The sequence below is a fragment of the Hipposideros armiger genome, unplaced genomic scaffold (genome assembly GCF_001890085.2).
Source record: "Hipposideros armiger isolate ML-2016 unplaced genomic scaffold, ASM189008v1 scaffold_111, whole genome shotgun sequence".
Classification (NCBI taxonomy): domain Eukaryota; kingdom Metazoa; phylum Chordata; class Mammalia; order Chiroptera; family Hipposideridae; genus Hipposideros; species Hipposideros armiger.
The window spans coordinates 566,992-593,656 of record NW_017731461.1 but is presented as its reverse complement, the minus strand read 5'-3'; the positions used below and the strand labels follow the sequence as shown (position 1 = coordinate 593,656).

At 47.7% G+C, this 26,665-nt stretch overlaps 1 protein-coding gene across 3 annotated transcripts in view; it reads left to right on the top strand.

The window, feature by feature from the left end:
* Positions 1-266: 266 nt before the first annotated feature.
* The window catches only part of TMPRSS4 (transmembrane serine protease 4), a 44,221-nt gene continuing 17,822 nt past the window's right edge, over positions 267-26,665 (top strand). The window contains exons 1-5 of one of the 3 annotated variants that reach the window (XM_019647383.1): positions 267-484; positions 17,979-18,012; positions 21,728-21,841; positions 24,599-24,751; positions 25,830-25,959. In XM_019647383.1, the coding sequence (XP_019502928.1) occupies positions 482-484; positions 17,979-18,012; positions 21,728-21,841; positions 24,599-24,751; positions 25,830-25,959 (434 nt within the window). In that variant the 5' untranslated portion in view covers positions 267-481. Of the gene's footprint in view, positions 485-17,978; positions 18,023-21,727; positions 21,842-24,598; positions 24,752-25,829; positions 25,960-26,665 lie in introns of those variants that run through there. The other 2 variants (XM_019647385.1, XM_019647384.1) reach the window with 2 other exon arrangements.

The window sequence follows — 26,665 nt, the reverse complement described above, 5'->3', positions numbered from 1 at the left end:
AGTCACACAACTAGGAGAGAGAGAGCCTTTTGACATCACTGTCAGCCAACACCCAGTAGGGTGGAAGTCATTCAAGGCGGAAATTATTCAGGCGGGAAGGCTTTTGCGACATCTGGGTGTGTCGCCTGTTCTGAGGCAAAGGGCCCATGAATGACTCCAGGTGTGTTCCAGCCCCTAAGATGGTATTGGGTTACAAGATACACAATCATTCCAGTTTGGCAACTTCACCTGTAGGGTTGTTTTAATCGATGTGCCCCACAGTACCCAAATCACTCCTGGAATACAGCAGTGAGCTCACTAAGGGGAGAGGGATACTGGACATGAGGGACCAAGGCCTGCTCTGCACCTAGGCCTCCTCCAGCCAATGCTGCCTGGGGGTCTCTGACCTGCTGGCAAGTCATCCGGGAAGGCCCTCCTCCTGACTTGTGTTGCTGACCTCATCTCCAGGCCATAGAGAAATCAGGGAGATTTCAGAACCAGCATGGTGAGTGTGGGGGCCCTCTGTTCCAAAGACTGGTGGAGGGGGGCAGGTCTCCCCATAAAGGGTCCTTCAGGCAGCCTGAGAATTCATCAGCTGAGAATTTTGTAACACCTTTCAGGTTAAAAAATGATTATACCCGCATCGCCTCCTGCACTCCAGCCCTTGCACCAGCACCAAGGAAGCTGAGACACAAGAGGCCAGGGCTATCCTTCCTGACTATCCCCTCCTAAGTCCTGCCTGCTCTGTTGCCCAGTGTCTCTTGGTCCATTGGCTGGAGGCTAGCACTTTTCCAAGACTAAGGGTCTGTTTTGATGCCATGGTGGCCTCCTGCCACCTTCCTGGAGAAACTGGCTCCTTTTCTTACTAAACAAAACAGTGGAGAACTGCCTCAAGACAATCTACGGTGTCTGTGGAGATCTTCTCTTTGGTCTTGTTTTGGCCCTGCCCTATCTCCTCCTCCTCTGAACACTTGCTGCTTCACTATCTTGAGGCAAAGAGAATGAATCCCATGTTTCGAGGAGGACAACTGAGGACAGGGAGGGGAGAGATAAGTGTGGGTCTGAGGGGGGACCCAGGGAATCTTCCTTCTCCAATCATTGGCCAAGATGCTGTAGCTGCCCGACAACCAACATGAAAGTGAGAGGGGAGAGGAGGGACAGGAAGGAAAGGGGAAGCGTTCTGTCCAAGGAGAAAAGAGGTGACCTGCTGGGGGCCCCTCAAGTGTCCCAGACCAAGCACTTCCCATGGGACACCTCTAAAAAGTCTGGTTCATTTCTAGCCCCAGTGCTGGGGTGCCTGAAGGTCAGAAAGGAGAGAAACTTGCCTGATTCACTCTAAAATCCAACCAGGATTGAAGCTGCAGCTGCCCGTATCCCCATCCAAGGAAGCGCTCAGAAGCCCAGCCTGTGTGCAGAGAAGTTGCATCCCACTGGGGCTCTCAGGGGGGAAGAGGAAGCAGTGCCAGCCTGACTGGCTATGAGCTGCTTCTTGGTGACACTGAGGAAACTGGGTTGCCTCTTGGGGGAATGACATAGTAGTTTCTAGGACAGATACCTGGAGTGCTAACTGTAGAATCAAAAGGTCAAGTGGCCAGCTTCCTTGTTAGCTTATTAGTCTTGAGACTACTCTTTCCGAGGCTCATTTTCTCCCTCTATAAAATAGAAATATTATCTACACCATCCCATGCATGCACACAGGGTTAATGGAAAGATTGAATGGGCCGATGATGTATGTGAACAGGCTCTGTAAACCAGCGGTTCTCAACCTTCCTAATGCCGCGACCCCTTAATACAGTTCCTCATGTTGTGGTGACCCCCAACCATAAAATTATTTTCGTTGCTACTCTATAACTGTAATTTTGCTACTGTTATGAATCGTAATGTAAATATCTTTTTGTTTTCCGATGGTCTTAGGCGACCCCTGTGAAAGGGTCGTTCAACCCCCAAAGGGGTTGTGACCCACAGGTTGAGAACCACTGCGTAAACCATAAGGCCTGTGTAAATGTAAGGACTTATGACTAAAGAGTGATTTGCTTCAGGAAATGACAAGTGGGCAGCATGACCAACCCTGACCCTTCACTGCCCAGAGAAGGATTTGGACATTGCTATATGAGTGAGGGAAGGCAGGTGGGCACACTGTGGTAGAGGAGCCAGGCCTGGGGCCTCAAAGGCAAGACAGCAGCATAGCCAGATCCAGGGTAAGACCAGGGAGCCTCTGGTCCCTAAGGTAGCCATTAAACCACCTGTGCCTAATTACCGTGTCATTTTCCTTTAATGAGGCGAGTACAACCATAGCTCCCAGCCTTGGGGAGAGTTAGAACAACTCATGCCCAGGCCTAGCCCTCCCTTCCCCTTCTCCTCCCTGACTCCTTCCACACCCACAGGCTCCTCCCAGAACAGTCAGAGTCCTGCTGGGTTGCTATTTCTTAAAAAGGTTCTCCCTTGAGCCTATTCAACTGGGTGTGCCCAGTGAGAGCAGGATGTGGGGACGGCTGTGGGTAGAGGTCTGAGCCCAGTCTCCATCCTGGAGGGAAACGTGTCCATTGATACCCAGGCTGCAGCTGAGCTCTGGAGGGAAGCCAGGACACTGTGACTAGCCATCCTGGTCTTGACTCAGCATTGAACAGGAGGCCTCAAACACACCATGAGCCACCGGAGTACAGCGTTAAATGCCCGAATTCAGTCCCAACCCTCTGACTGCTCTGGAGGAAGCATGTCCTCCCTACCCTTTCCTCCCTGCCTTGCCAACTGGTACAGACGGAAGGATTTGCTGGGCTTGCTGGGGCTCAGGAATGTAGCAGGCCAGCCTGCTGGCAGTGGAGCTCTAGGAGCATGGGCAGGGTCCACCTCAGGTAGAGGCAGAGTCCAGGAGCCCACTGAGGCCTGGTGGCACCATCCTGGGCTCTTAGACGACAGACCGAGACCTGGACAGTGAAAAGACCCAAGAGGGTAAGATAAGCAAAGAAAGGCTAGGCCCTGCCTGCTCGCCAGGATCCCTCACTACGGGGAGTGGGGTGAGGCGGGCAGCTATGCTGCTCTGACCCCCAAGTAACTTCATCCTTCCAACCACCCTTTGGCCAGCTATTGGCCAGCCTCCAGATGGCTGAAGGGGGTTGGGAGCAAAATGGCACAATGCCTAGGTTCTGCCCTAAGAATCCAGAGGAAGGACAGCTCCTTAAGCAAAGGATCCTAAGAGAGTGTGACAAGTCCAATATCATAGGTGACACAAGGTACCCGTGGGGCAGAGAACATAGTAAATTCTCTCTGGGGTGGTCAAGGAGTTGTCCCAGGAAAGAGAGTACTTGTGCTGGACCCTGAAGGATGAGCAGGCTCTCTCTAGGCAGAGAAGGCGGGAAGAATATTCCAGGCAGAGGAAACTGTATGTGAACAGCAAGAAAGCCTGGCAGTGGGGAACAAGGGGGAGGGCCACCGCTGAGGTCTGGGTCCGTGGGGTAGTCATGCAGGCCCCTCCACCGATCTCAGATTCAGGGTCCCCACTGTGCACTGGAGCTCAGTGGGGATGGGTCAGGGAAGGGTTCCAGCAGCTGCCAGAGGCTCATGCTTGGGCTGAGCCACCACAACTTGGCCCAGGTCCCCCTTCCCTACCAGGCAGGGCAGCAGGCATCCAGCTCCATTCATTCCTTCCACAAAATGCGCAGTATGCCCCTCTGTGTCTGCACTAGCCTTGCTGGTGAGAGAAAGCAGACATGGGTCCTACGCTCATGGAGCTCAGAGTCTAGAGGGGGTGGGAGCGGGGAGAGACAGACGGTTATTAGACAATCACATAAACTCATGTTTAACGGACAAATGAAATACGTGCTGTGATGAAACACAGGGTGCTGGGAGATCTCTGCCAGGGCATGTGGCCTTGTGGGAAGTCAGGGAAAGCTGAAGGCTGCATAGTAGTGGGAGGGTGGAGAAAAGGGCCATTTCATGTGAAGGTGGAAGCACTACCCCCAGGCCCTCTTCCGTTTCTCAGGGCTTTTCCCTCCTGCCCTTGGGGCCAGTTCTGTACCTGGCTACTGACATGAAGAAGTGGTTTAGAAGTCAGGCCTCCTCCATGCCCCCAAGCGTTTCTTCTCCTCTCAGCCTTCCTTCTGTGCAGCCGAGAAAGCCAGCAGTCACCTGCAGCAAATATCCTTCACTCCCTAGCCTGTCACCATGACAAAGCCTAAGGGCATCTGAGGAGCTGAATGTAGGAAATGAGGAGAGACTAGTCCAGGACAAAGGGGGAATAGGAAAAAGAGACCAAAAACAGGGCTCAGGAACTCTGGAGAAACTTTCCAAAGCCCCAAAGCCAACCCAGGACAGCAGGAGGCAGCAGGAGACCATCGCTGTCAGGACTGAAAACCTGCGCGGGCCTCTCACATTTCCCAGATAGCTCTTCTCGCCTCAGTCTTTTTTCTTGCTCAGATGAAAACATCTGCATCTATAAAATACCTCAAATTCCCAAGCAATGATTGCCCAAAACAGTGAATTCCCCAAAACATAAAAGGCATTCATCTGCCATTTTTTATAAACCTATTGCAACCAGACTGTAACCTTCTTGAGATTAGGGTCTGTGTCTTTTCCATCTTTTAGCCCCAAACCTAGCACAGAATAGGCACCTGATCAATGTTTGTGAATGAATGACAAATGACCAAGACTGAATCCTTATAACCAGCTGCCTGATTTATCTGACACTGAAAACAAGGTTAGTCAAGACAGACAGGAAAAGATGCCAGATTCTATGAGAGGTGTTACCTAAGTGTTTTCATCTCAGGCAGGACTGGGGTGATGGAGGGACAGGCCTGAGCCCGCCTAATACCTGAATGATAGGGAAGAGAGAGAGTGCCAGCAGAGCCAAGGTGGCAATTTCCCTTAACTCCATCTCACAGCCTGAAGCTCTATCATGATTGCAGCAAAGAAATTTGCAAACAAGACCCAAAACCACAACCCCTCTCCCCTACCCCTCCCTCCCAGAGCAGCTTCCAGCTTCTTAGTATAACCCACATGCAACCAGAGACCACACCTGTCCAGGGGTGGGCACATATCCAGGGGTGGCAGATGTGTCTTTGTCACAAAACGTCCTGCACATAGGTCTGGCTGGGCTCTGCCTGCTGGTATGGCTGAGCCCACAAATGCTTTAGGCACTTCCTGCAATCTCAGTTTCTTTCTTTATAATATGTATTCATTCATTCAGCATGTTTTCCCTGTATATATGCAAAGTGCTATATACTGACAAGACACTGTGGGAGATTCAGAGAAAAATACATAAAATCCAAGCTTTCAGTTCCGTATGTTCCATAGATGGAACAGAGGCAGGGTAAATTGCTTCCCCCACACCAGGCACAGCAGGGCACTCAGTCACCCACAGATGTCAACAAGAAGCGGGTAACGCAGCTGAGGCCAGCCCACCTCACCTTCCTCCCACTCCCACCCTGACACGGGACTTCACACATGATCTCACCCCTGATCCCCAGAGAGGAGGACCCTGGCAGGCTGTCGTAGGCAACTATCCTGGTGAATAGAAGAAGCTGGTGATCTTAAAGAGAATAACAGCAGCAGCAACATCTCATCCCCACCTGAATGCAGCAAGTGCAGCATTTTGTGGCTAGAGAAACCCATTCGCATCCGGAATCTCCCTGAGTCTTACACCGACCCTCTGAGATATAGGGATCCTCATTCTACAGATGAGGCAACGGAGACTCAAAGAGCTTAAGCGACTTGAAAAGAGTCACTCAGCCAGGAAGAGTTGGGGCTGGGACACCAAGCTCTGGAACTCCAATATCAAGTGTCCAGCTTTTCCATTATGCCCTCCTCCTTCAAGATGTGGACATATAAGACCTAAACTTGAAACTAGAACTTGAACTGCGGAACCAGGGGGTCGCACTTCCCTACTAGAAGCTCTTGGATTTTATAATAAAGCATTCATTGAGTAAAGACTGCATCAGCTGACACAACTGAGTGAAAGAAAGACAATGTCATTTCTGCAAGGAGACTGAATCCCTGACGAATCTACTAAAGGTCACTAAAAAGGAAAAAAAAATAAATAACATGGAGAAAGGAAACCACAATCAACTTAGACTTTCAAGAAGACAGAGATAAAGTTTCATATCCAGTGCTGCTTAGGAAAGAAATCAAGTCATGAGATCATTAAGAATAGAAAACTGAAGGGGCCGGCCGAGTGGCTTAGTTGGTTAAGAGCTCGCTCAAGAGTGTGAGCTCTGAGCAACAGTGGTTCAATGCCCGGCCCGAGCTGAGCTGCCGCTGAGCTGCCAACAGGTGGCAGGATGACTCAGCTAAAAAAAAAAAAAAGAAAACTGACTTAAAGAGAGAGAATTGTAAGTACTAAACCAGGCCTAGGACTAGTCTTTTTGGTGGAAGGGTTTAATAGAAGTTCCAGGCTAATGACAAGCCCTTCAGAATCACAGGTCCTAAGGAAAGGTCCTTACACGTCTTCTAAATAAGTGTTTTTCCCAAATTCGTTTCAGCCTCAGAGCCTTTGCCCACTGACATCTAATGTAGAACCAACATGTGGAAAACAGAAAAGAACCAGAGCTGCAGTGTTGAAAAGACTGTGTGTGACCCCCACCCATGCCTGTCCCGCCTCCCTCCCCTTGCAACAACCTATTGGGGCCCCTCTATCCCGCTGGGGTGCCAGGGAATCTTTATCTGGCTTTCCTTTGTCTACTGTGGAAGTCTGCTTCACCATTCAACTTCTACTCACACACCTTCTGAGGCTTAAAATAACCTTCCTCTTGCCAAGAGAAAGCAGTCCCTTTGTAACTTCCCCCATTCATCCCCAGCATTATCTTTGCCTGTTCCTTGAGATGGCCCTCCACATTTTAAAGGACCACATTTGTAGGTTTTTACTTCTTTGGCCTGTATCCTCCACCCTTTGCTCAGAAAAAGTTCACGTATGTCACATGACATGATTTCAGATCTCCTAACTGCCTTGGTCACTCTCTCCCAGTGCTCTAGCCCACCGATTACCCTCTTAGCCTAGTGAAACCATAAAAATAACTACCACTTGCTCAGCTCCTATTACATACATGCTAGGCCCTCTACTAGGCTCTTTCCCATAAATAATTAATGATGTTTTGAGTATCTATTATGTCAAATACTTGCTAGATTCTATATTAATATTGTTACCAATTATTAATTTTAAAAAATAGAATATTTTTTGCTGCTTTTGTTCATTGCTGCATATTCGGTTCCCAGAACAGTGCCTGGATGAATGGATATTTTATTATTATTATTATTATTATTATTATTGACTTTTAATGCATTCTTACTATGTACCAGGCAATGTGCTATATGTTCTCGATGAGCACATTGGTCTCCTTAAGATGAAGGCTTATCGAATCCTTCTCTCTTTCTCTCTCTCTCTCTCTCTCTCTCTCTCTCTCTCTCTCTCTCACACACACACACACACACACACACACACACACACACACACACACACACAACTGAGGCTCCCAGTGGTTAAATAACTTGCCTGAGGCCTGTGCCCCGTCCACTGTAAAACACTGCATCCCCAGCTGTGTAGCCCAGTGGGGAAACCTTCACGAATCGGTCACAGAGAATGTGAGTGGGCAGGAAAGTGGTAAAGGAGCTTTAGGTTATGCAACTGCAAAGTAACAGATGCAGGGAAGTCACTGAACACCGCTGAAGTGCGAGAGGATCAGATTTCAGTTAACAGAAGATCCAGGCGGCACTACAGACCTTTGCCAGGAGATGGCTCTGCTGAGGCAGCCAAACTGCCCAAGGGAGGCTGGTGCTCTGCGAGCTGCTGGAACAAGTGAGAATGCCCAGTCCCGCCCTTGCACAAAACCGGAGTGCAGACCCTCCTCCAACATTGTGTGGAGTTCTACTCCCCAAGCCTCCAGGGTAATTGGAGCTGAGGGGACTATTTTCGCACACTAAACTCCTCTATATGTCAAGCACCAAGCCAAGCACACATGTGTCATCTCAGCTAATCCTCACAAACAACCCTTTGAAGCAGATCAAATTTCCCCATTTTACAGATGAGAAAACTGAGACTCAGAAAAACTAAGTAATCTGCCCAGGAGCGCATTGGTAAGGGGCAGAGGGGGATTAAGGCCAGTGCTCCTGAATCAGAGCTCAGGAGCAGCAGGGACAGGGACAACCTCTGACCAGAACAGCTGAGACCCCCTCAAGCCCCAAAGACCATGGAGGACCATAAGCAAGTCTGTAAAATCATGAAGAGGACCAGGTGGAGTTCCTGTGGGCTTAAAAATTCCCATCATAACTAATGGATAGAGCACCCAAGAGACTCTTTCCCACTGTCTAGTTTTATCAGTCAGTTTTATCATACCCGCTTCCAAAGGCAGAAACTGGGTCCAGGAGGTGTCAAGTGATTTGCCCAAGGTTGCTCAGCAGGTAAATAGCACAGTCAGATTGTATAACACCAAAATCCCTCTCCCCTCACACCACTCCCCTCCTCAAAGTTTAAAGGACAATTCAGGACAAGTAAAATAAAGTATGATTTTTAAAAGGCAGTATAAACTGTGTGGGATTCTTTTGAAACATCAGACTACATCATGGATGACAGTTCCTTAGTTTAGGTAAATTGCAATGTTTAGAGAACCCTCCAAGCGTTAAGATCCATCAGCCCTTCTTCCTAAAGGCAAACCCCTAAGAGTCCCAGTTAGTCTCAGTGTCCTGACTCCTGATGTCTCTCTCGGGTCCCCTTCAGCCACCGTCCAGGTGCTGCCCTCAGGTGTGCAAAGGTGGGGCACCTTCCTTCTCATCAGACCCTCCTGGGAAGGAAGGTGTATTGACCTACCACCCTGGGGCAGAAAGAAAACCGAGCAAAGTAGAATTGTCGGGAACGCAGAAAGGCTGCAGAGGATGGGTTGCCTTCCTGGAACCAAGAGAAGGTCCTCAGAGGGACAGCTAACAGCAGCATCACTCCTGCCCTTCACACTGTCTTGACATGTGACCTGGTGACAGATAGCATAACGGTTCTGTTCCTCAGTTTCCCCATTTGTGAAATAAGGATAGTTTTCCTTCATCCTCTCCTCTGGCCCTACCTGGAGTTAAGAGCTATGCTGGAACAGAAAGGCTGATTCTTAAATAAAGGCAGCTGGGCAGCAGGCTAACAGCAGGCCACCTGATATCACTTCTCTGCCCCAGGTCTTGCCCTGGAGCCATTATGTGCTGGGATGGGGGTCAAGGTGCTCAGCTCAAATTGCCAACAGGTCAGCACCTATGCAGCTTAGAACAAGGCAAAATGGTTTCTAATGTAGCAGCCAAGGCTGAGGTTCGTCCTTAAAGAAAATGTGCAGCTGTCGGATGCCTGAACACCAGGGAGAGAGAGTAAGAATGTTTCCTGCGATCCTTCCTGTGAGAGGTTGGATGCCCACCTGTACGTGGCATGGGTGGCAGGGGAGAGATTTGTCTAGACACAGGGAAACAGTTCAGATGATACTTGAAAGCCAGGATGATTTGTCATCTGAGAACCTTCCAGGCACGCAGGGCTACTGTATCACAGCCAGGCTCATCTCAGGAAATTCATACCCTCCTCTCCAGACAAATGATCGCCCAGCTTTCATGTCCCCTCTCCTCACCTTACCTGTCATGGCTGAGGCCCCCAAGAAACAGGATATTGCTCCAGCCTGGAAAAGGCATCAAACTGAGCTATCCCAGCTGCATGTGGAGAAGACACAGCTTTCTTCTATCGAGTTAGGGATGAGACACAGGTTCAGGGCTGAGAGAGCAGAGTAAGGCCCCCTCAGAGCAGTCCTCTGAGCATCTGAGCCAGCTGGTGACCGAGCTCCACTCTGCAAGCTGGCTGTGAGCAGCGTCCGGGTCTCCTGGCTCACCCAGAACTTTCCCCACCTCCTCCCCTGGGCTATCCACCCTGCTGTGTCACTGGTCTCAGCAACCTAGCTACCACCTGCTGGAGCCACAAAGGACCTGTTTATCCCATCACCTAGCAACAGCAGCATCCCTGGCTCTAGGTTTTCCCTGGGAGACCATGGGAAGCCAGGGCTTTAGCCCCCATGGGAGTCTGAAGCTGTTGCAGACCAAACCAGGGCCAGAAAGCCCCTTTTATGTGCCCCCTACTTTTCTCCCTTTTCCTACACCACAATCATCCTAGCTCTGCCCCTACCACCTTCATTCCAGAACAATGAAATGAAGAGTCAGCATTGCAGAGAAGAAGAGAGAAGGCCCCAGGGGTAGGCTGCTTGGCAAGAACAACAAAGAAGCTAGCCAGGCTCTCTCTTCCTTTGGCCTCTGTGAGCTGCTGCCTCTTCTTCACCTCATTATTAGCTTGGTAGAGTACACTCATTTCACTGTGTGGTTTTTAACCCTTTTATCTGCTTCACCAACTCTAAAAGAGAGCTCCCAATTGCCCTCAGGGACCTTGAGGTTCAGAGAGGTTGAGGGGCATGCCCAAGGCCACACAGCAAGTCAGAAGACAAGATGAGAACTCATTCTCCCTAGGCTGAGTCTTTGTGGCTTCTCTGTAGCATACTTAATCCTCACCCCCATTTAAAAGCAAGAGCTGCTGTGTGTCTGGGTTTATCATCTCTGAGCTGGAAGATTGGAGCTGAGCTAACCCAAATGGGAGTTTCTCTGGGATCTGAAACACCGGGGGCTGAGGGTAATTGGTGAGTAGAGGAAGGAGAAGCAGGTGAGAAAGGTGCAAACTTAATGGAAGAGGGGGAAGAAGGAATGCTAATATCAATAAAGTCCCTACGCAGTGCCAAGCACTACAGTAGGCCCTTTCTAACACACTCTGAGAGGGCAGGCTTCTTAGCCCTGTTCATGGATGACTGCAGAGCCAGACACCAAGCAGAGGTGGGTTTGCCTTCATATGGGGGAAGGGCTGGGGGTAATCTCTGTATGTTGATGGCATGCTGATTATATGCAACTAGACTTCGTGGCAGGGGAGTAGAGAAACAAAAGGCCCAGCACCAGTTAGTGACGCTTAACCCAAATAGGGTCCTGAAACTGGGAGGAAATGAAAACAATCTGCTGAATTTAAAAGCCCGGGCCCAGGAGCTGGATCTGTTCTTTACTGGCTGTGAGGCCACAGTGGCCACTTAATCCACATGAGCCTCGGTTTCCTTTTCTGTAAATTGGGGATAATTTCTCAGGGTTGTTCTGAGGATTAACTGGGGTAGCACTTATGAAAGGTACTGTAAATCATATAACAATACCCAGCTGCAGTAGTTCATTGTTCTGCCTCCACATTTGGGTCTTGGATTAATGTCTTTCTGTCACCAGTGACCAACTAAGAAGCAGGGAAAGATGATTCTGTGAGCTACGCAGGCAATTGGCAGGTGTTTTTCAGCCATCTGACACCTGCCCACTTTCACCTCCCCACGCTACCACCCACCTCCTCCAGCTCAGGCCCTTCTAGGTTCTGGGGGCCTGAGCATTCTTGACCTTCCATTGTACTCCAGACAGCAGGAGCTTCATCCCCAGATGCGCCATAGGTCAGACACTGGTTGGAGTGGACCCATGAGTCAGGGCTCTGCTGCAGAGCAGACAGGTCTGACCCAGCCAGTGGCACCAACACAAAGGAAAAGGCTGATGATGCCTTTCCATAGTCTGGCCTGGGCCTGGGCCATGGCAGGTGTGGCTAGGTGCGGAGTCAAGTTGGAGAGAAACAGAGATGCCTCCAGCAAGGCAGAAGACAGCACAGTTGGCCTTTGGTGGACTCAGCCTTCTTCCCTCTGTCAACTCTAGGGCAAGACATTTCCCCTGTCAGGCCTGTTTTCTCATCAGAAAACAAGGGAGTTGCCTGGGATGGTCTCCAGAGACCTTTTCGGCTTTGTATCCTGTGATCAGGGCAGGGACTCACCACGGTGCTGGGGGCTGGCCAGATCCCTGAGTCTTACCTGGCGCCCATACCTCTCAGCCCCATCTCTCCTTTCCCCAGATTCGGACTGGTTCTGGGCTGAGAGACAATGCAGAGATTATCCCCATCTCTATCCTGCTCCGGGAAGTCATTGACACTGATGTTCCCCAATTGCCACTAATAGGCCTAAAATGCACCCACACCTCCCTGCTTATCATCCCCAATACTCATGACCTTCAACAACTCCCCTTCCCAGAAATTTAGTAACCCATCATCTCTGATCTCTGTGTCAGAGATGTTCACTAGAGAGGCTTCAAGAAAAGTCAGAGTGGGCCACTAAATGGAAGAAGTGGGGCGGCATGAGAGGCAGAGCAGAGCAGAGGGAGGACAGGAGTTTGACTCTTCTGACCCCTCAGCATAGCCAGCAACTGCCTTTTTATTTCCTCTTTGACCCTCAGGTGCAAGGCACTGGATGAATGAGTCATAAGCCTTCATTCATGACATTTTTCACTATTGGTCCATGCAAGGCCCCCTTGTAACTCCCAGCTAGTTAGAATGGCTTTAACAACGTAATAAGCCTCCATAAACCCACCACCCAAAACAAAAGCTAGGACTTAATAATAACCTACATCTAACCATGAGATCCCCCTGCTGACGTAGGTGGGCAAATCTCTTTTATTTTAAAAATTCAACAAATATTGATTGTGCATCTATCATAGGCCAGATACTATTCTAGAAACCCCCTGCCAAAGTCAGTGTCATCCCGAATCCCATGTTCATCATTTCCTTGGTTTTTTATGAAAAAGATTCTATGATCTATGTAATCTTTTGAGACACTCTTTCCTTTAATATTGAATTGCTAATGCCATCTATATTATTTTGTGGCACCATACCTCATTTATTTTGACTGCAGCATAATATTCCATTGGGTGAATACACCACAGTCAGTATCTTCAAGGCTGGCCTGGGGCTGAGCCCTGAAACTGAGATATTTTCCTTAATTTTTTCATTCAACAAATATTTATGAAATACTCACTATGTGCCAGGTTTTGTAGGAGACACCAGGGGGGCAGTAATTACCAAGATAGCCACAGTCCCCATGTTTCTAGGCTACAGATTTGATTTAGTTTATTTTTTTACTCTTTCATTTTTGTTTTCAAAAAGTTGTGACATTTTTTCTGTATAACCATTATTCAGTGGAGAGCAGTTGAAAATGTATTAGCCCAAAGAGTACTGAGGTCACTTCAGTTTCAACAATGAGGAATTCAAGGCATCAGGAAATGCAAGTTATGAAAGCCCTCTTTTGTTCCCTCTGTATCTCAGCTTCTAGCACATCAGGTCCGCCGAAGTCATACAGTCAATATTTGTTGAATTAATAATAGACAAAGAGACTTGCCCTATCTGCTTCAACCAATGCAGGCATGTACAAGTATATACAGGTACAAGGTCTGATCAAACAATACGGTGAATGTTTAAATTAAAAAAAAAATTATTACAGTAAAAGATACATTGCTATTAATCCCCCTCAAAATATTGCCCCTCACTTCGAACACACTTATTCCATTGTTTTTGCCACTTTCTGAAGCAGTTCTGGAAGTACTCTTTAGTTGCGCTGTTGTGGCTGCCTCGATGTCCTGAATTGATTCAAAACGTTTACCTTTCATGGTCATTTTGATTTTGGGGAAGAGCCAGAAGTCTCACGGTGCCAGATCAGGTGAATAAGGTGGGTGAAGACACACCTTAATGTTTTTATTTGACAGAAATTGCCATACCAGAAGCCATGTGTGACGCAGAGCCTTTCCATTGTGATCACAAAATATGGTGAAGGCTGCTGCCGAGAGCCATCCAACAGAAAGGCAGGATCTTCAATATGGGAAGCAGCGCATCGAGCCTTAGTAACAACATGTGACAAGTTTCAACTTGTTCAGTGCAGTCAGCAGGGTGTGAGCTACGGTTGAGAGAAGGTGTGTTTTAAAGTGTCCCGGAAATCATCTTCCATTGTGACAATGATCTGCATCACACGTCACTTCTGGGACGGCAATTTCTGTCAAATAAAAACATTTGGTATGTCTTCATCCACCTTATTCACCGGATCTGGCACCGTGAGACTTCTGGCTCTTCCCCAAAGTCAAAATGACCATGAAAGATAAACATTTTGAATCAATTCAGGACATTGAGGCAGCCACAACAGTGCAACTAAAGACACTCACAAAAGAGGACTTCCAGAACTGCTTCAGAAAGTGGCAAGAACAATGGGATAAGTGTGCTCGAAGTGTGCGGGAAGTGGAGGAGTATTTTGAGGGGGATTAATGGCAATGTGTCTTTTACTGTAATATTTTTTTTTTTAGTTTAAACATTCACCGTATATTTTGATCACACCTCAGTGAAAAAGAATGAATTGACAAGGGACAGACCACTAAATGAGTGTTCTTGATACACCTCCATCCTGCCTCTCCTGTCGCCATCCACATCTCAGTACACACCCTCTTAACTGCTCACTAAAACCCCAAGCACATCCAATCCATTAGTGAGGCCTATTGCCTTTATCTATCCACACATTGAATCTTTCTACCATCAGCCTCTTTCTCCCTCCTCTTATCCTCACCTTACTCCAGCCATGTGAATCTCTATTCTCTTCCTCCAACATCAAGCTTGCTGCTGCCTGCCTGCCTGTCTGGCTACCTCCTGTCATTCAAGTCTCAGCCCAGAGGCCCTCCCTAACCACCTGACTCCTCCCTAGACCTTCCCCTGTAAGTATCCAGCCAGCCACTGTCTCCTATCATCCCCTTTACTCTCAGCAGAGCACCCATGACTCTGATTTTTTTTGGCTTATCTGTGTACAGCCTGCCCTCCCCCTGCTTCACCCCTCCACCCCCCACTAACTGCCTCATCTGAGGTGAGGGCCAGGCCTCACCTGTCTTATTTGGGCACATCTCCCATCCTGCTGCAATTATTTCTTATTTGTCTTTAAATCAATAGCTCCTAGAGCAGTGCCTGGTACAACACAGACACTCAACAAATATTTGTTTCATTTAATATTTAATTATCTAAAGCTACCCTTACTGGTTATCAGACAATTGGTATCAACCTTATTCACCCTTGAATTTGACTTAGAGGACTTTGTAAACTGTTAGGTGCCAATTTTGTGTAGATTACTGTTGGTATTTTTATCACCTGACTCTGTAGCCATAGCAAGGCAGAGTCACCCAATTCATTTTCATCTTTATCCTGGAAATCGTCCACCACCCAGGCCCTGGTGAAGGTGGAGGAAAGATGGGTAGGAATGAACTACATTGCAAAGCCCAGAGATCAGTTCCATTTAATAGTCATTTATTGGATCTTTACCCGGTACAAGCCCAATGCAAAACAGAGGGTACAAGGCAATAAGAAATAGGGACCCTGATGGGAGAGTGCTGTAATAAAGTCCTGTATCAAATGCTGTGGGAACACAGGTTGGAAGGGCACAAGGAAGGGGGCTCTAATGTGTGAGCCAGACACTGTCCACCAGAAGTCTAATTTCATCCTCATAGAAGCACTTGGAAGTACAGTAATACCTTGGTTTGTGAATATAATTTGTTCCAGAAACAAACTACTCATATTGCAAGACATCGCGCGTTTACCAAGTTAAAATGTATTAGAGGGCCAGCCGAGTGGCTCAGTTGGTTAAGAGTTGGCTTAAGAGGGCAAGCTCTGAGCAACGGGACCACTGATTCAATTCCCACATGGGCCAGTGACGCTGCACCCAAGCTGAGCTGTAGCTGAGCTGCCAACAGGTGGCAGAATGGCTCAGTTGGTGTTACAACAAGATTGTCTGTTCAATCTAAGACTGAACTAAGACTGAACTCGGCACCTTGAGCTGAGCTGCCGCCCGGATGACTCAGTGGATAGAGCGCGTGCTCTTAACAACAAGACTGCTTGTTCGACTCCCACATGGGATGGTAGCTACGCCCACCCGTAACTAAGATTGAACACAGCACCTTGAGCTTAGAAGCCACCAGCTGCCAATAGGCAGCCAGATGGTGACTGGCGCTCTCTACAGCGAATATTGAAGAATAACAACTTGGCTAGCCCCCTTCCCCAATTCCCCAATAAAATCTTAAAAAAAGAAAAAAGTATTAGAAATATTTGCTCATCTTGTGGAACACTTGCAAACCAAGGTTTTACTGTAGATGTATTTTTCCCACTTTCAGAGGATAAACCTGAAGCTCAGAGAGGTTAAGTGTCTTACCCAAAGGCTCACAGTTAATAGGAGGCAGAGCCTATATTACAACTCACCTCCTGGAGACTCGAGATGGGCTTTCTCTGCTACATCACCCAGCCACCCATGGCCTATGTCACCAAAGGGCAACGCCAGGCATGTCCCTTCAGTGGGCTACAGGGTTTGGGAAAAGAAGAACTCCTTCTCCCAGTGACTATGTCTGCTATGCTCAGCCATGGGAGCAGCACTACCCAGGGACCTCCCTATATCTAATCCGGGGCACTCACCCAGGGGTTAGAAGACACCCTCTTCCTCCAAAATGGGACTGGAAAAGTTCCCAGCTGGAAATGTTCAGGGTCCCGCGGTTTTTCCACCCACCATTGGAGCTGTCAGAACCTCAGCACAACAGTAGGCAAGTCCCTGGGCGGAGACCTGGAGTTTGGGCAGACCTGCTGCTCCCTCAGCCTGGGGATTACAGGCCCCGTACCAGGCTGGGAAAGGGAAGAAGAGAGATTTCTGGAAGGCAAGAGAGCAAGGGAAGGGTTCAGAGGGCGTGAACATTGGCAGCACCTTCCCCTTTAACCTTTGCCTTGCAGAAAGTGGGAGCATGCTCTCTGTATGCGAGCCTTTGTGCGCGTGGCTCTTGTGTGGGCCCCTCCACGGCTGTCTGCACAGACTGCACACAGGAAGTGGTGTGACTAAGTGGAAGAACAGAGTCTTGCGTGTATTTTGTGTATGTGTGTCGATGGTGATCTATCTAAGACTACACTCACAGAAATACCATAGTGCTCTGGTGGTTTGGTGGTTTTGTCTATTTGTTTTATTAGGTATAACATACATTCAATAAAGTACTCAAATCTAAAGTATACCACTCAATGGAATTTTACACATATGTACCCCCCTATATAGCCAACACTTAGATTAAGGCCTGGAAGTTTTCCAACATTTCAGAAAGCTCCATTATGTTCCTTCCAATAACCGCCCTCACCTCCCCAGTGGGACCCACTATTCTGACATCTATCACCATAGATTAATTTTACCTTTTAAACTTCACATAAACGAAATCATACAGAGAATGCTTTTTTGTGTCTAGTTGTCTTCCCTTCATTATTATGTCTGGGAGTCATCCATGTGTCATTGCATTTAGCATTAGTTTATTCTTGTTCGTTGCTGAATTATATTCCATTATATGAATATACCACAATTATTTATCCACTCCACTAGTGAATGATGTTTGGGTGTTTCCAATTTTTAACTATTATGAATGGAGCTACTACAAATATTCACATACAGGGTTCTTTTGCTTCACATATGCACTCGTTTCTTTGGCTATAATTGCTGTGTCATGGAATCATAGAATAATCACATGTTTAGCTCTAGTTGATTCAGCCAAACAATTTCCCAAAGTATTTGTACCTATTTACACACCCACCAACAATGCATGAGAATTCCAGTTGCTCCACATCCTCTTCAACACTTAGTATTGTTAACCTTTTTAATTTTAGCCATTCTGGTGCTTATGTAGAGATATGTCATTATGGTTTGAATGTGCATTTGTCTGATGAGTAATGATATTGAACGTCTTTTGCCACTTATTGGCCACTGGATTATCCCCTTTTGTGGAGTATCTATTCCAGTGTTTACAGAGCTACATCTGTAATCGTGAATAAATAATTGACAAAACAGACAGTAGAACAGAATCATCTCAAGAAACTCAGCAACACACAACAACTCAGCAACCAGTCATTTCTACAATTGCTAACCATTTGCTACAATTAGTAAACTAATTGCACCAGGCCATATATATGTATAACTGAATTTTGTATTTTGAACCAATTATTTGGATATCACAGAGACTCTCCTACTTAGATTCATCAGGGAGAAGGGAACGCAGACAAGAACCAAGAGCCTCCCCTGGGTTGTTAGCCCCAAAATGAGAGGTTCCCTCCCTCAACTCACTGACTGTTTTTCCTTCAATTACAGGATCCTGACAGTGATCAACCCCTGAACAGCCTTGGTAAGATCAGGTCTGGCTTTCCTTTGTCTACCTCAGCCTCTGAGTTTCAATCAGTTACCAAATATATACTAAACACTTTTTGCACAGCCTCACCACCACCGCCAAATGCTAAATGCTGTAGGAGACATCCATCCACCCATCCGCCCATCATTCAACAAACACTTATTAAGCAAGTATAAGATCCAGGATTCATTCTAAAAGTAGGAGGCATGGTCTCTGGGGAAATAGGACCAACCAACCTAAAATCCCAAGAGCAGTGATTCTCCAATTCATTCATTCAGTTACTCATTCTCGCATTCATTGAACAACACTGTGAGTGCCTGCCATGTGCTAAGCTCTGGGATGGGTGCTGGGCTACAGCAGTAAATAAGACAGCCGAAGTCCCTGCCCTCATGGAATTTACATTCTGACCATGCTTTCAAGAAACAAGCTGGACAAAATGTTTTCATTGGTAGAATAGAAAATGGCAGTGTTTGTCTGACTTACAGGAGAAAAGTAAGTTAACACATAAAGTGTTCCCAAAGTTAAGGATTTTCTTCCCTCCCATGCCATTTTCTTAATCCGCTAATACCTACTCCTGATAGCCTGCTGGATCAGCAAAATGAGTGAGCAAAGAACAAACTAATACGACAGCTCAATAAGAAAATGACCAATCCCACTTAATTTGATAGCTTATTTATTTCAGAGTTGCAAGTTAATCATTATCACAAAAAATGTAATCTTCAGCAAGTGAAATGATGCCTAGTTTATGCTTTAGAATTTCATATATCAATAGACTATGGTGTCCCCAAAAGCACACCAGACATCCCAATGCTCCCTCACCTGAGTAAGCCTGAGAACTGCCAAGCCAGAAAACAAGTTAAGTTTGCTACCAGTTCCCTAGGGTGAGGGCCCTTTTTAGCGAGGCTAAATTACACTGGCTTTGAAAGCTCTGAGTAGAGTATGGTCCAGATATGGAAGTTATGGGGAGCCCCTGAAGGTTCTTGAGCAGGGGCGTGGCAGGATGAAAGCTCTGTCTGGCAGCAGTGGGCAGGACTAGATGGAGGAAGGAACCAGTGGCAAGTAGGGAGGCTAATCATGCTCAGTGGATTCATTAACTTAAATCAAGTATGAGACAATAAACCAAGAAAACCCTTTCCTTCATGATGATGTTCTTCCTGAGAACACCAGAGAGGCAGAGACATCAGGCCCTGGACATGGGAACTCATCAAGGGGCTCGCAATAGGTCATTCATCTTGAGTAAACAAGCCAACCTCTTGTCCCTAGAGGTAGGTGCTCAATAAATAAATCATGCACGAATGAATAAACAAAATGTCACCATGTCCATGGCCACAGAAAAGAAGACAGTTCTTTTTTTTTTTTTTTTAAAGATTTTATTGGGGAATTAGGGAACGGGAACAGTGCTGGGGAATGGGGGGAGGGGAACAGACAAATTGCTGTCCTTTTGTTCTTCAGTCTAGTTGTGGAGGGCGTTGCTTCACTGGCCCATGTTGGTATCATCATTGCGCTCTTCCCAGGTGAGGCAGATCAGTCGCCAGCCTCTGGACAGCCGCTCACGGCTGCTTTTGGCAGCTCACGCTGGCTACCGGCCACACACGGTAGCTTATGGCAGCCCACTGCAGCTTCACTGCAGCCTACACCGTCACCAGCGACTCACGGCAGCCCAGCTCCAGGTCGAGCTGTTGTTCACCATCTTAGCTGTAGAGGGCAGTGTCACTGGCCCTCATGTGGGATCTGAACCAGGGCCCTGGTGCTCAGAGTTGGCGTCCCAAACCAACTGTTAACCAACACGCCACTCGGCCAGCCCAAGAAGAGAGTTCTTAAAGCTGAAACTTTAAAAACAATATCTGCTACCATTATTGATAACCTATTTTGTGTCAGGTCCTGATAATGACAGGAAATACAAGCCCACACCCCCCAGGACCCAAGCCCTGTGTCTGAGGTTTAAACTCTCCCTTTTGAGAGAACACGAAGCTTCCTCCACTTTCCCTATCAACAGATTCAATGATATCAGCACTTATCAGGCACCAGGACCTGGAAGGGTGCCATTCTCTGCTTTTGAAGAGCTGAAGAAAGAGACCAAGACAGACATAACTAGCCATCATCATTAAAGGCAGAATAAAACGAGACCTATAACAAAGATGGAAAGGATGTGTTTAAGAGAACAAGCAAAGAGCAATTTTTTTATTCATTCAACAAATATTTTTTGAGTGCCTACTAGAGACCATGCACTGTTCCAGACACCAGGGTCTCAGCAGTGAATAAAACAGACAAAAATTCCTATCTTCATGGAGACTTCATGTCAAACAGGAATGGGAGGGGACAGAAAAGATACAAAATAGGTAAAACACAGAGTACGTTAGAGGTGATAAGTGCTTTGGAAAAAAAAAACAGGAAAGGAGGATAGGAAATGTTGGAAGATTGCATTTTAAATAGGGAGGTCAAAGAAAGCATCACTAAGAAGGTGACATTTGAAGAACATTTTGAAAGAAGTTAGGGAGCAAGCCATGTTAAGGTGAGGGGGAAGAGAGAAGCCTATTGTTTTCTAGAGAGTCTCAGGATTCCGATACCTCCTGACTTAGTTCACCCTGAAAAAGTCCCTGCGGCACCTCCCCAGCTTATTGCCAGCAAGGAACGGGGACACAGAGGGACCGGTCTCTAATACTTCTTCAGAATTTAACTTGTCAAAGCTCTGCCCATGTACCATCTCCTATGATCACCATGTGAAATGGACAATACAGTTGCTCGTATCTCTACTTTAGGCATCGATAGGCTCCTACCCGGTCTCCAGAGCCCCGGACTCTTTTTCTTCTAATCCGTCTCCTCACTGATAAAAAGATGCATCTTGCTAAATATTAACATGATCCTATGTCTCTGCTGCTCAAAGCTTTCTCTTCGCTGCCTTCAGGATAAAATCCAAACCACTAGCATGGTATTCAAGACTCTCCACCAACTGACTTCGCCAGTCCTCCCTCCACAACATGCTTTTACCCACCAGGCACACCAGGAACTCACAGTCCCCACCCCCAGGCCTTTGCCAGCTGGTGCCAGCTCTCCCATCTCCACCTATAGAGGCCCGTTTAAGTGCTTTGATGGCGTCTGGCGGTGCTGGCAACTGTGTCCCTGTTTGCCTCCTCCCCCAAATTGTAATCTCCCTAAAGACAGGGGCCATTCTAGAGACTTGCTGTTTGTTGAACTGAATGGGAGATGGGAGCCATTGGGATGCATTCACTCACAGGTATTTATTAAGCATCGATTAAGCACACACTGTGACGGAGGCTCTGCCTTCCTTGAGCTTACAGTTTCATCAAAAAAGTCAGGAAAGAGGATCAATGATAGTAAAATGAAGGGGTACGTGCCTCACCCAGAGCAGATGCAGGTCAGAGCAGACAGGGTGAAACATCTTAGAACAGGCTGAGGCAAGGCAAGGGGAAGAGGCCATAGTCTGGAGGCTTATTTGAAATGGATAATGGATCTCATGTGAAATGGGTAAGCCTGGGTAAGTGAAAGGCGGTGGGGTAACCATGTGCTGATGAAACTAAGCCCAGTCTGAAGGAGTAACCCCCCCAACACTAACGGAAATTCTCCCCGAAGCATTTCTGTAGCTTAGCGCTACAGTGGTGGGGGACGGAGGGCCAGAGGGCAGGGAGTCTGTGGGCTTTGACAAGGGTGGTCTCCAAGTGCTGACTGCAGGCTCTTCCCCTCCACTTCGCAGATGTCACCCCCATGCGCAAACCCCACACTCCCCTGGAGACCTTCAAAAAAGTGGGGATCCCCATCATCGCAGCACTGCTAAGCCTGGCAACCATTGTCATCATGGCTGTCCTCAGTAAGTGGCAGCCCCCAACCCCACCCCCTCATTACTGTCCCCACTAAGTAAGTGCCAGCTGCCATTCACCCCTCTCCTGCCCTCTCCTCAGAGCACACTCTCACCCCCTGTCTTTCCACCCCATCAGAGTCATAGGCTGGTATTCTGCACAATGCTTTGTATCTATAATACCGGTATCCATCCCCTGCTTGGAAGGGAGCTTTCCTCTAAGAGTTAAAGGAGAAGATGAACTCAGTCCCCATTTTTCCCAGATGATTTCTTCTACAGGTAGAGCACGGTTGTACACATTCCAACCCCTCAGGCAATTAGCATAGGCAGGCACATCCCCTGCCTCCTCTATCCCATGTCTGCAGGCTGGGAGCTCAGCGGATCCAAGCAGCTCTACTGGCTAGAAGAGCAGGTAGCATTTCTGCTCATGAGGAGAGGATAAACAGAGGGGGCACTGGGAAACGACCACCCGGGCAGACAGCACCCTTCCCCACCTTTAGCTCTGTCTTCATCATGGCCAGTGACTGAGGCCCAGTGAGATCTTGGGCAGGCCACTCTGTGACAAAGAAGAGTAACGTGAATGAGCAGGGATTCCCACGGTCCCTCCCTTGCAGTGCCGACATCAAGTCCTTGCCTTCTTCTCCCCCGTAGTTACAGCAGGTTACCAACCACAGCTTTCACACAGGGAGTAGAGCAAAGGGGCCAGACTAGGAAGCAAGAAACCTGGGATGGGGATCCTGGCTCTGCCACTTGCTGCTGTGTGACCTTGAGTAAGTTCCTCAACCTCTCTTAACTTCGATCTCCTCATCTATAAAACATCATGCTTCCCTCAGAAGGACATCAGAGAACCAACGCGATAAAGTGTATAAAGAACCTGGATAAAAACTAGGTTGTGCAAAAGTGTGGGCCATCAAGCAGCGTACAGAGATGTAATTGAGGCCACGCATTTGCTAACTGGCCAGGATGGGCCTTTCAGGAGCCTACACTTGTAGCTGTGGTGGTATTTCCACCAGCAACAGCCACCACCTCGTTGGTGGACACTCAGGGATCATCTGGTCCAATTCCACATTCCCCAATTGAGTACCAGGCTCAGAGAGGAGGCATGGCAGCTGGAACACCTGGATCAGGCCCCAAAGCTCCCAGTTGAGCAGGTCCGTTTCCACATGTGGTGATGGAAATGCTGATCCACAATACGAACACCACTGAGATCCCTGAGAGTCCTGAAAGGGTATGAGATGCAGAAAACCCGAAATAATTTCTTCTGGACCTTGATTGGCCCAAAGTGGTGTTGGGTTTGCAGCAGCATCAGCAGATTTGCCATCCTAAGCTTGTTTTGTTCACATTAATATTAAGATGAGCGTGCTTCCTCTGAGCTTATGCCCCACCACAGTGGAGAGACAAGAAGATCCAAATTCATCCGGGAAGCCAGGGCAGGCACTAGTGCATAATTTAGAGTTGGGGCCTCCCTTTGTGACTTCCATGAACTGGGACCCCCAGGTTCGGCAGCTGGAGGAAGTAACTGAGCCTCCAGCCTGGGGTACCTATTGGCTTCTGGGGGTCTCAACTGGTGACACTGTGTCCTGGCTTTGTCCCAGGAGGCCGGAGTAATCCTGCCTTACTTACCCTGGCTCCTGGCCATGAACCAAATTCTGAAGGTCTAGGAACTATCTGACCTGATCCACTCAAACCAGGAGCATCGGGGCCAGCAGGTAACATCTTGAGCCCCCTCAGGGAAGTCGTGGAGAGGCAGCAAAGAGCTTTGGAGCTAGACAGACCCTGATTGAAATCCTGGCTCTACCACATAAGCGCTGTGTGGCCTTGGGAAATAAACACTAACTTCTAACTTCAGTTTCCTGATTTGTAATGCAAGTTAATAATGGCACCTGCCTCCTAAAGTTGTGGTCGAGATCACGTGAGGCAATGCATGGAAAGCATTTAGCCCTAATAAGTGGAGGCATCAGCAGACTTATTACCACGGCTTAGGACCAACCAGGAATGATGCTGGGCTGCAGATGGGGACCTCTAGGCCAAGGGATAGTTCAGTGAGGAAGTAGGAACTCTTCCTGCCAGGAGAGTTTGGAAAAGCATTGAAATATCTGTTCCCTGAGGAGTTAAAAACACTCGACTCATTCCCATCACCCAAGATAGCAAGGAACAGAATTTGAAGGCAGCAGGCAGAAGACAAAATAAAACAAAACATCAACCTCTTAATGGGTCTTTCTACCCCAGATAAAAACAAATAATTCTGGAACTGCACTTGATAGTTATGAGACACTTTCACAACCATCGGCTCACCAAATATTCTCAACTCTGTGAGGTGGTATCATCATCTCACTGTATAGATGAGGAAACTGAGCCCCAGAAAGAGGAAGTGATGGGTCTAAAGTCACACAGTATGTGGCAAAGCCAGCACTCAGGTCTTCAGACTCCAGGTCCAGTGTGTCTCCTCCATTACCAGAGGCAATGTGCCAGCACCTGGGGGTAAGAGGCTAGTGGGGGCTGTTTCTAAATTTGTCCCACACACATTATCTCTCTTGACTCTTCAGCCATCTTTAGATATGGGACAGGTTTATTATCTCCATTTTACAGATAAGAACACTAAGGCTCAGGACCAAGTATACCAGTCACTAAGTGGCTGAACTGGGCCTGGAACTAGCATCTGCCTGTCTCCAAACCCAGCATATTTTCAGGGAAATACAGCCTCTTCTGCTCCCGGGCTGCATGGTTGACCCTCAGCCCTCTCTACCACTTTCCTTCCCTTGCTTCCAGTCAAGATGATTCTGGACAAATACTACTTCCTCTGTGGGCAGGCTCTCCACTTCATCCCCAGGAGTCAGGTGTGTGATGGCCAACAGGACTGTGCCTCAGGAGAGGATGAGCAGCACTGCATCAAGAGCTTCCCTGATGGGCCTCCAGTGGCAGGTGAGTCCAGGGGCTGGGAGACCAGGGGAGTGGACACAGCAGGAAGTCAGCTCAGGTTCCCTTGGTCTACTGCATAGCATCTGCTGCCTGACTTGTCAGTTTCCATCCCTATTATCAGGATTTTGAGAACAGGACCACATCTTATCTACTAGATCCCAGTATGTAACATGTAGCAAACACTCAGTAAATATTCGACGAACAAATGCGAACCAGAGGGGACAGAAAATTATAAGCAAGCCTGCCCCATTTCTGCTGTGCCTGGGTGAAAATGAGGCAGAGGGTTGGGTTGGATAACCTTGGGGAGTTCCCTTTTTTCTATGAAATCTGTTATTTCAAGGGGACTAGAAAAGAGGCTAATCGGCTATTAACCAGCTATTATTGACCCTTCTACTCATTAGATAAATATTACTGTAACATGCTATGTAACAAGACTGAGCTAGGTCCTTCAAAGGAATATGAAATGTTTTTTAACATAAAAACCCGTGTTCTTTTTTGGAGTGGGCTAGCCCCACTTGATCCACCTAGTACCTGGGCTCTGAGGAGAAAAGGCAGCCCAGGACATGGGTAATGGGGGCTTTTAAGGAGCAGAGCTGAATGAATACCTGTGTATTTGCTCTTTTTTTTAAATAAGAAGTCAAATGCTTATGGACACCTACCACCCTACAGCCAATAGTACTTCTCGCTCAACCTCCGTGCTCTGTCCACACATGGAGAAGGAGCAAGGTCCCTCGTTGAGAAGTTCCCCCACTCTGGGCAAGCTGTGTGGTCCCTGGGTAGGAGGCCACATAATATATCATCAAAGCTGATACCTACAAGATCAAAAGGGGGCGCTATTAATAATGACGCCAGGGTGACAAGTCAAAATGGAGATTGACCCCAGAACATTTGATCACCCTAGTACCGTCAACATGAGTCTCAATCAGGCAAAGCCAAATGGAGGATCTTCCCTTGAGGTTGAAAGGGTTGGTGTTCTGTGATGCTCCCCAGGGTGGGGAGAGCTTGGCTGGCCTCGTGACGCATTCTGAGGGAAATGGGTCAGATGGGCCCTTGCAGCTGACCCAGCTTCCTCTCCTCCCAGTCCGCCTCTCCAGAGACCGATCCACCCTTCAGGTGCTGGACCCGCTCACAAGAAACTGGGCCTCTGCCTGTTTTGACAACTTCACAGAAGCTCTGGCCCAGACAGCCTGCGGGCAGATGGGCTTTGACAGGTACCCAGCCGAAGCCTTGGGAGACTGTCACCTCACCCCTGTGACCTCTCTTGTTCACTGTCTTCCTTCCTCTTACCCCCTTCTTCCCTCTTTCCTTCTTCTTTTTCTCCTTCCTTCCTAAAAATATAGGTGTGGGTGTCAAACAAAACTGCTTTGATCCCAGCACTTTCACTTACAAGCAAAATGAAATTCAGTCTCCTAAGCCTTGGTTTGCTCAAGAGTTAACTGGAGAAAGTAATGCCAGCTTCATGGGATAATTATGAGGTGCCAGTGAGAGAATGCATGGCCCCCACACACACAGAGAGTTCTAGCTCCTTTGCAATTGTCTCTTTTCCTTTACTCCTCACTCCTTGTCTTTTCATGACGCTGTCCCCATCCCACAAGACCAAAGTCTTATTTACTTATTCCAAATCCACTGGTTAAAATTTGGTTTAAACAAACCTAGTTTCACTGGGGCTCCATCAGCAATACCAGCTCTTTCAGCATATTCAAAAGCAGTTCCAGATCTTCAGTGATGAAAAAGTATGTAATTATCGTAAGAGTAATTAGCATTACATATTTATATTGATATTCTTCACAAAAACCAAAAAGGTAGTTATTATATCTATTTTAGAAATAGGGCTGGCCAAGTGGCTCAGTTGGTTAAGAGCTCACTCAACAGTGTGAGCTCTGAGAACAGGGTTGCTGGTTCGATTCCCAGCCTGAG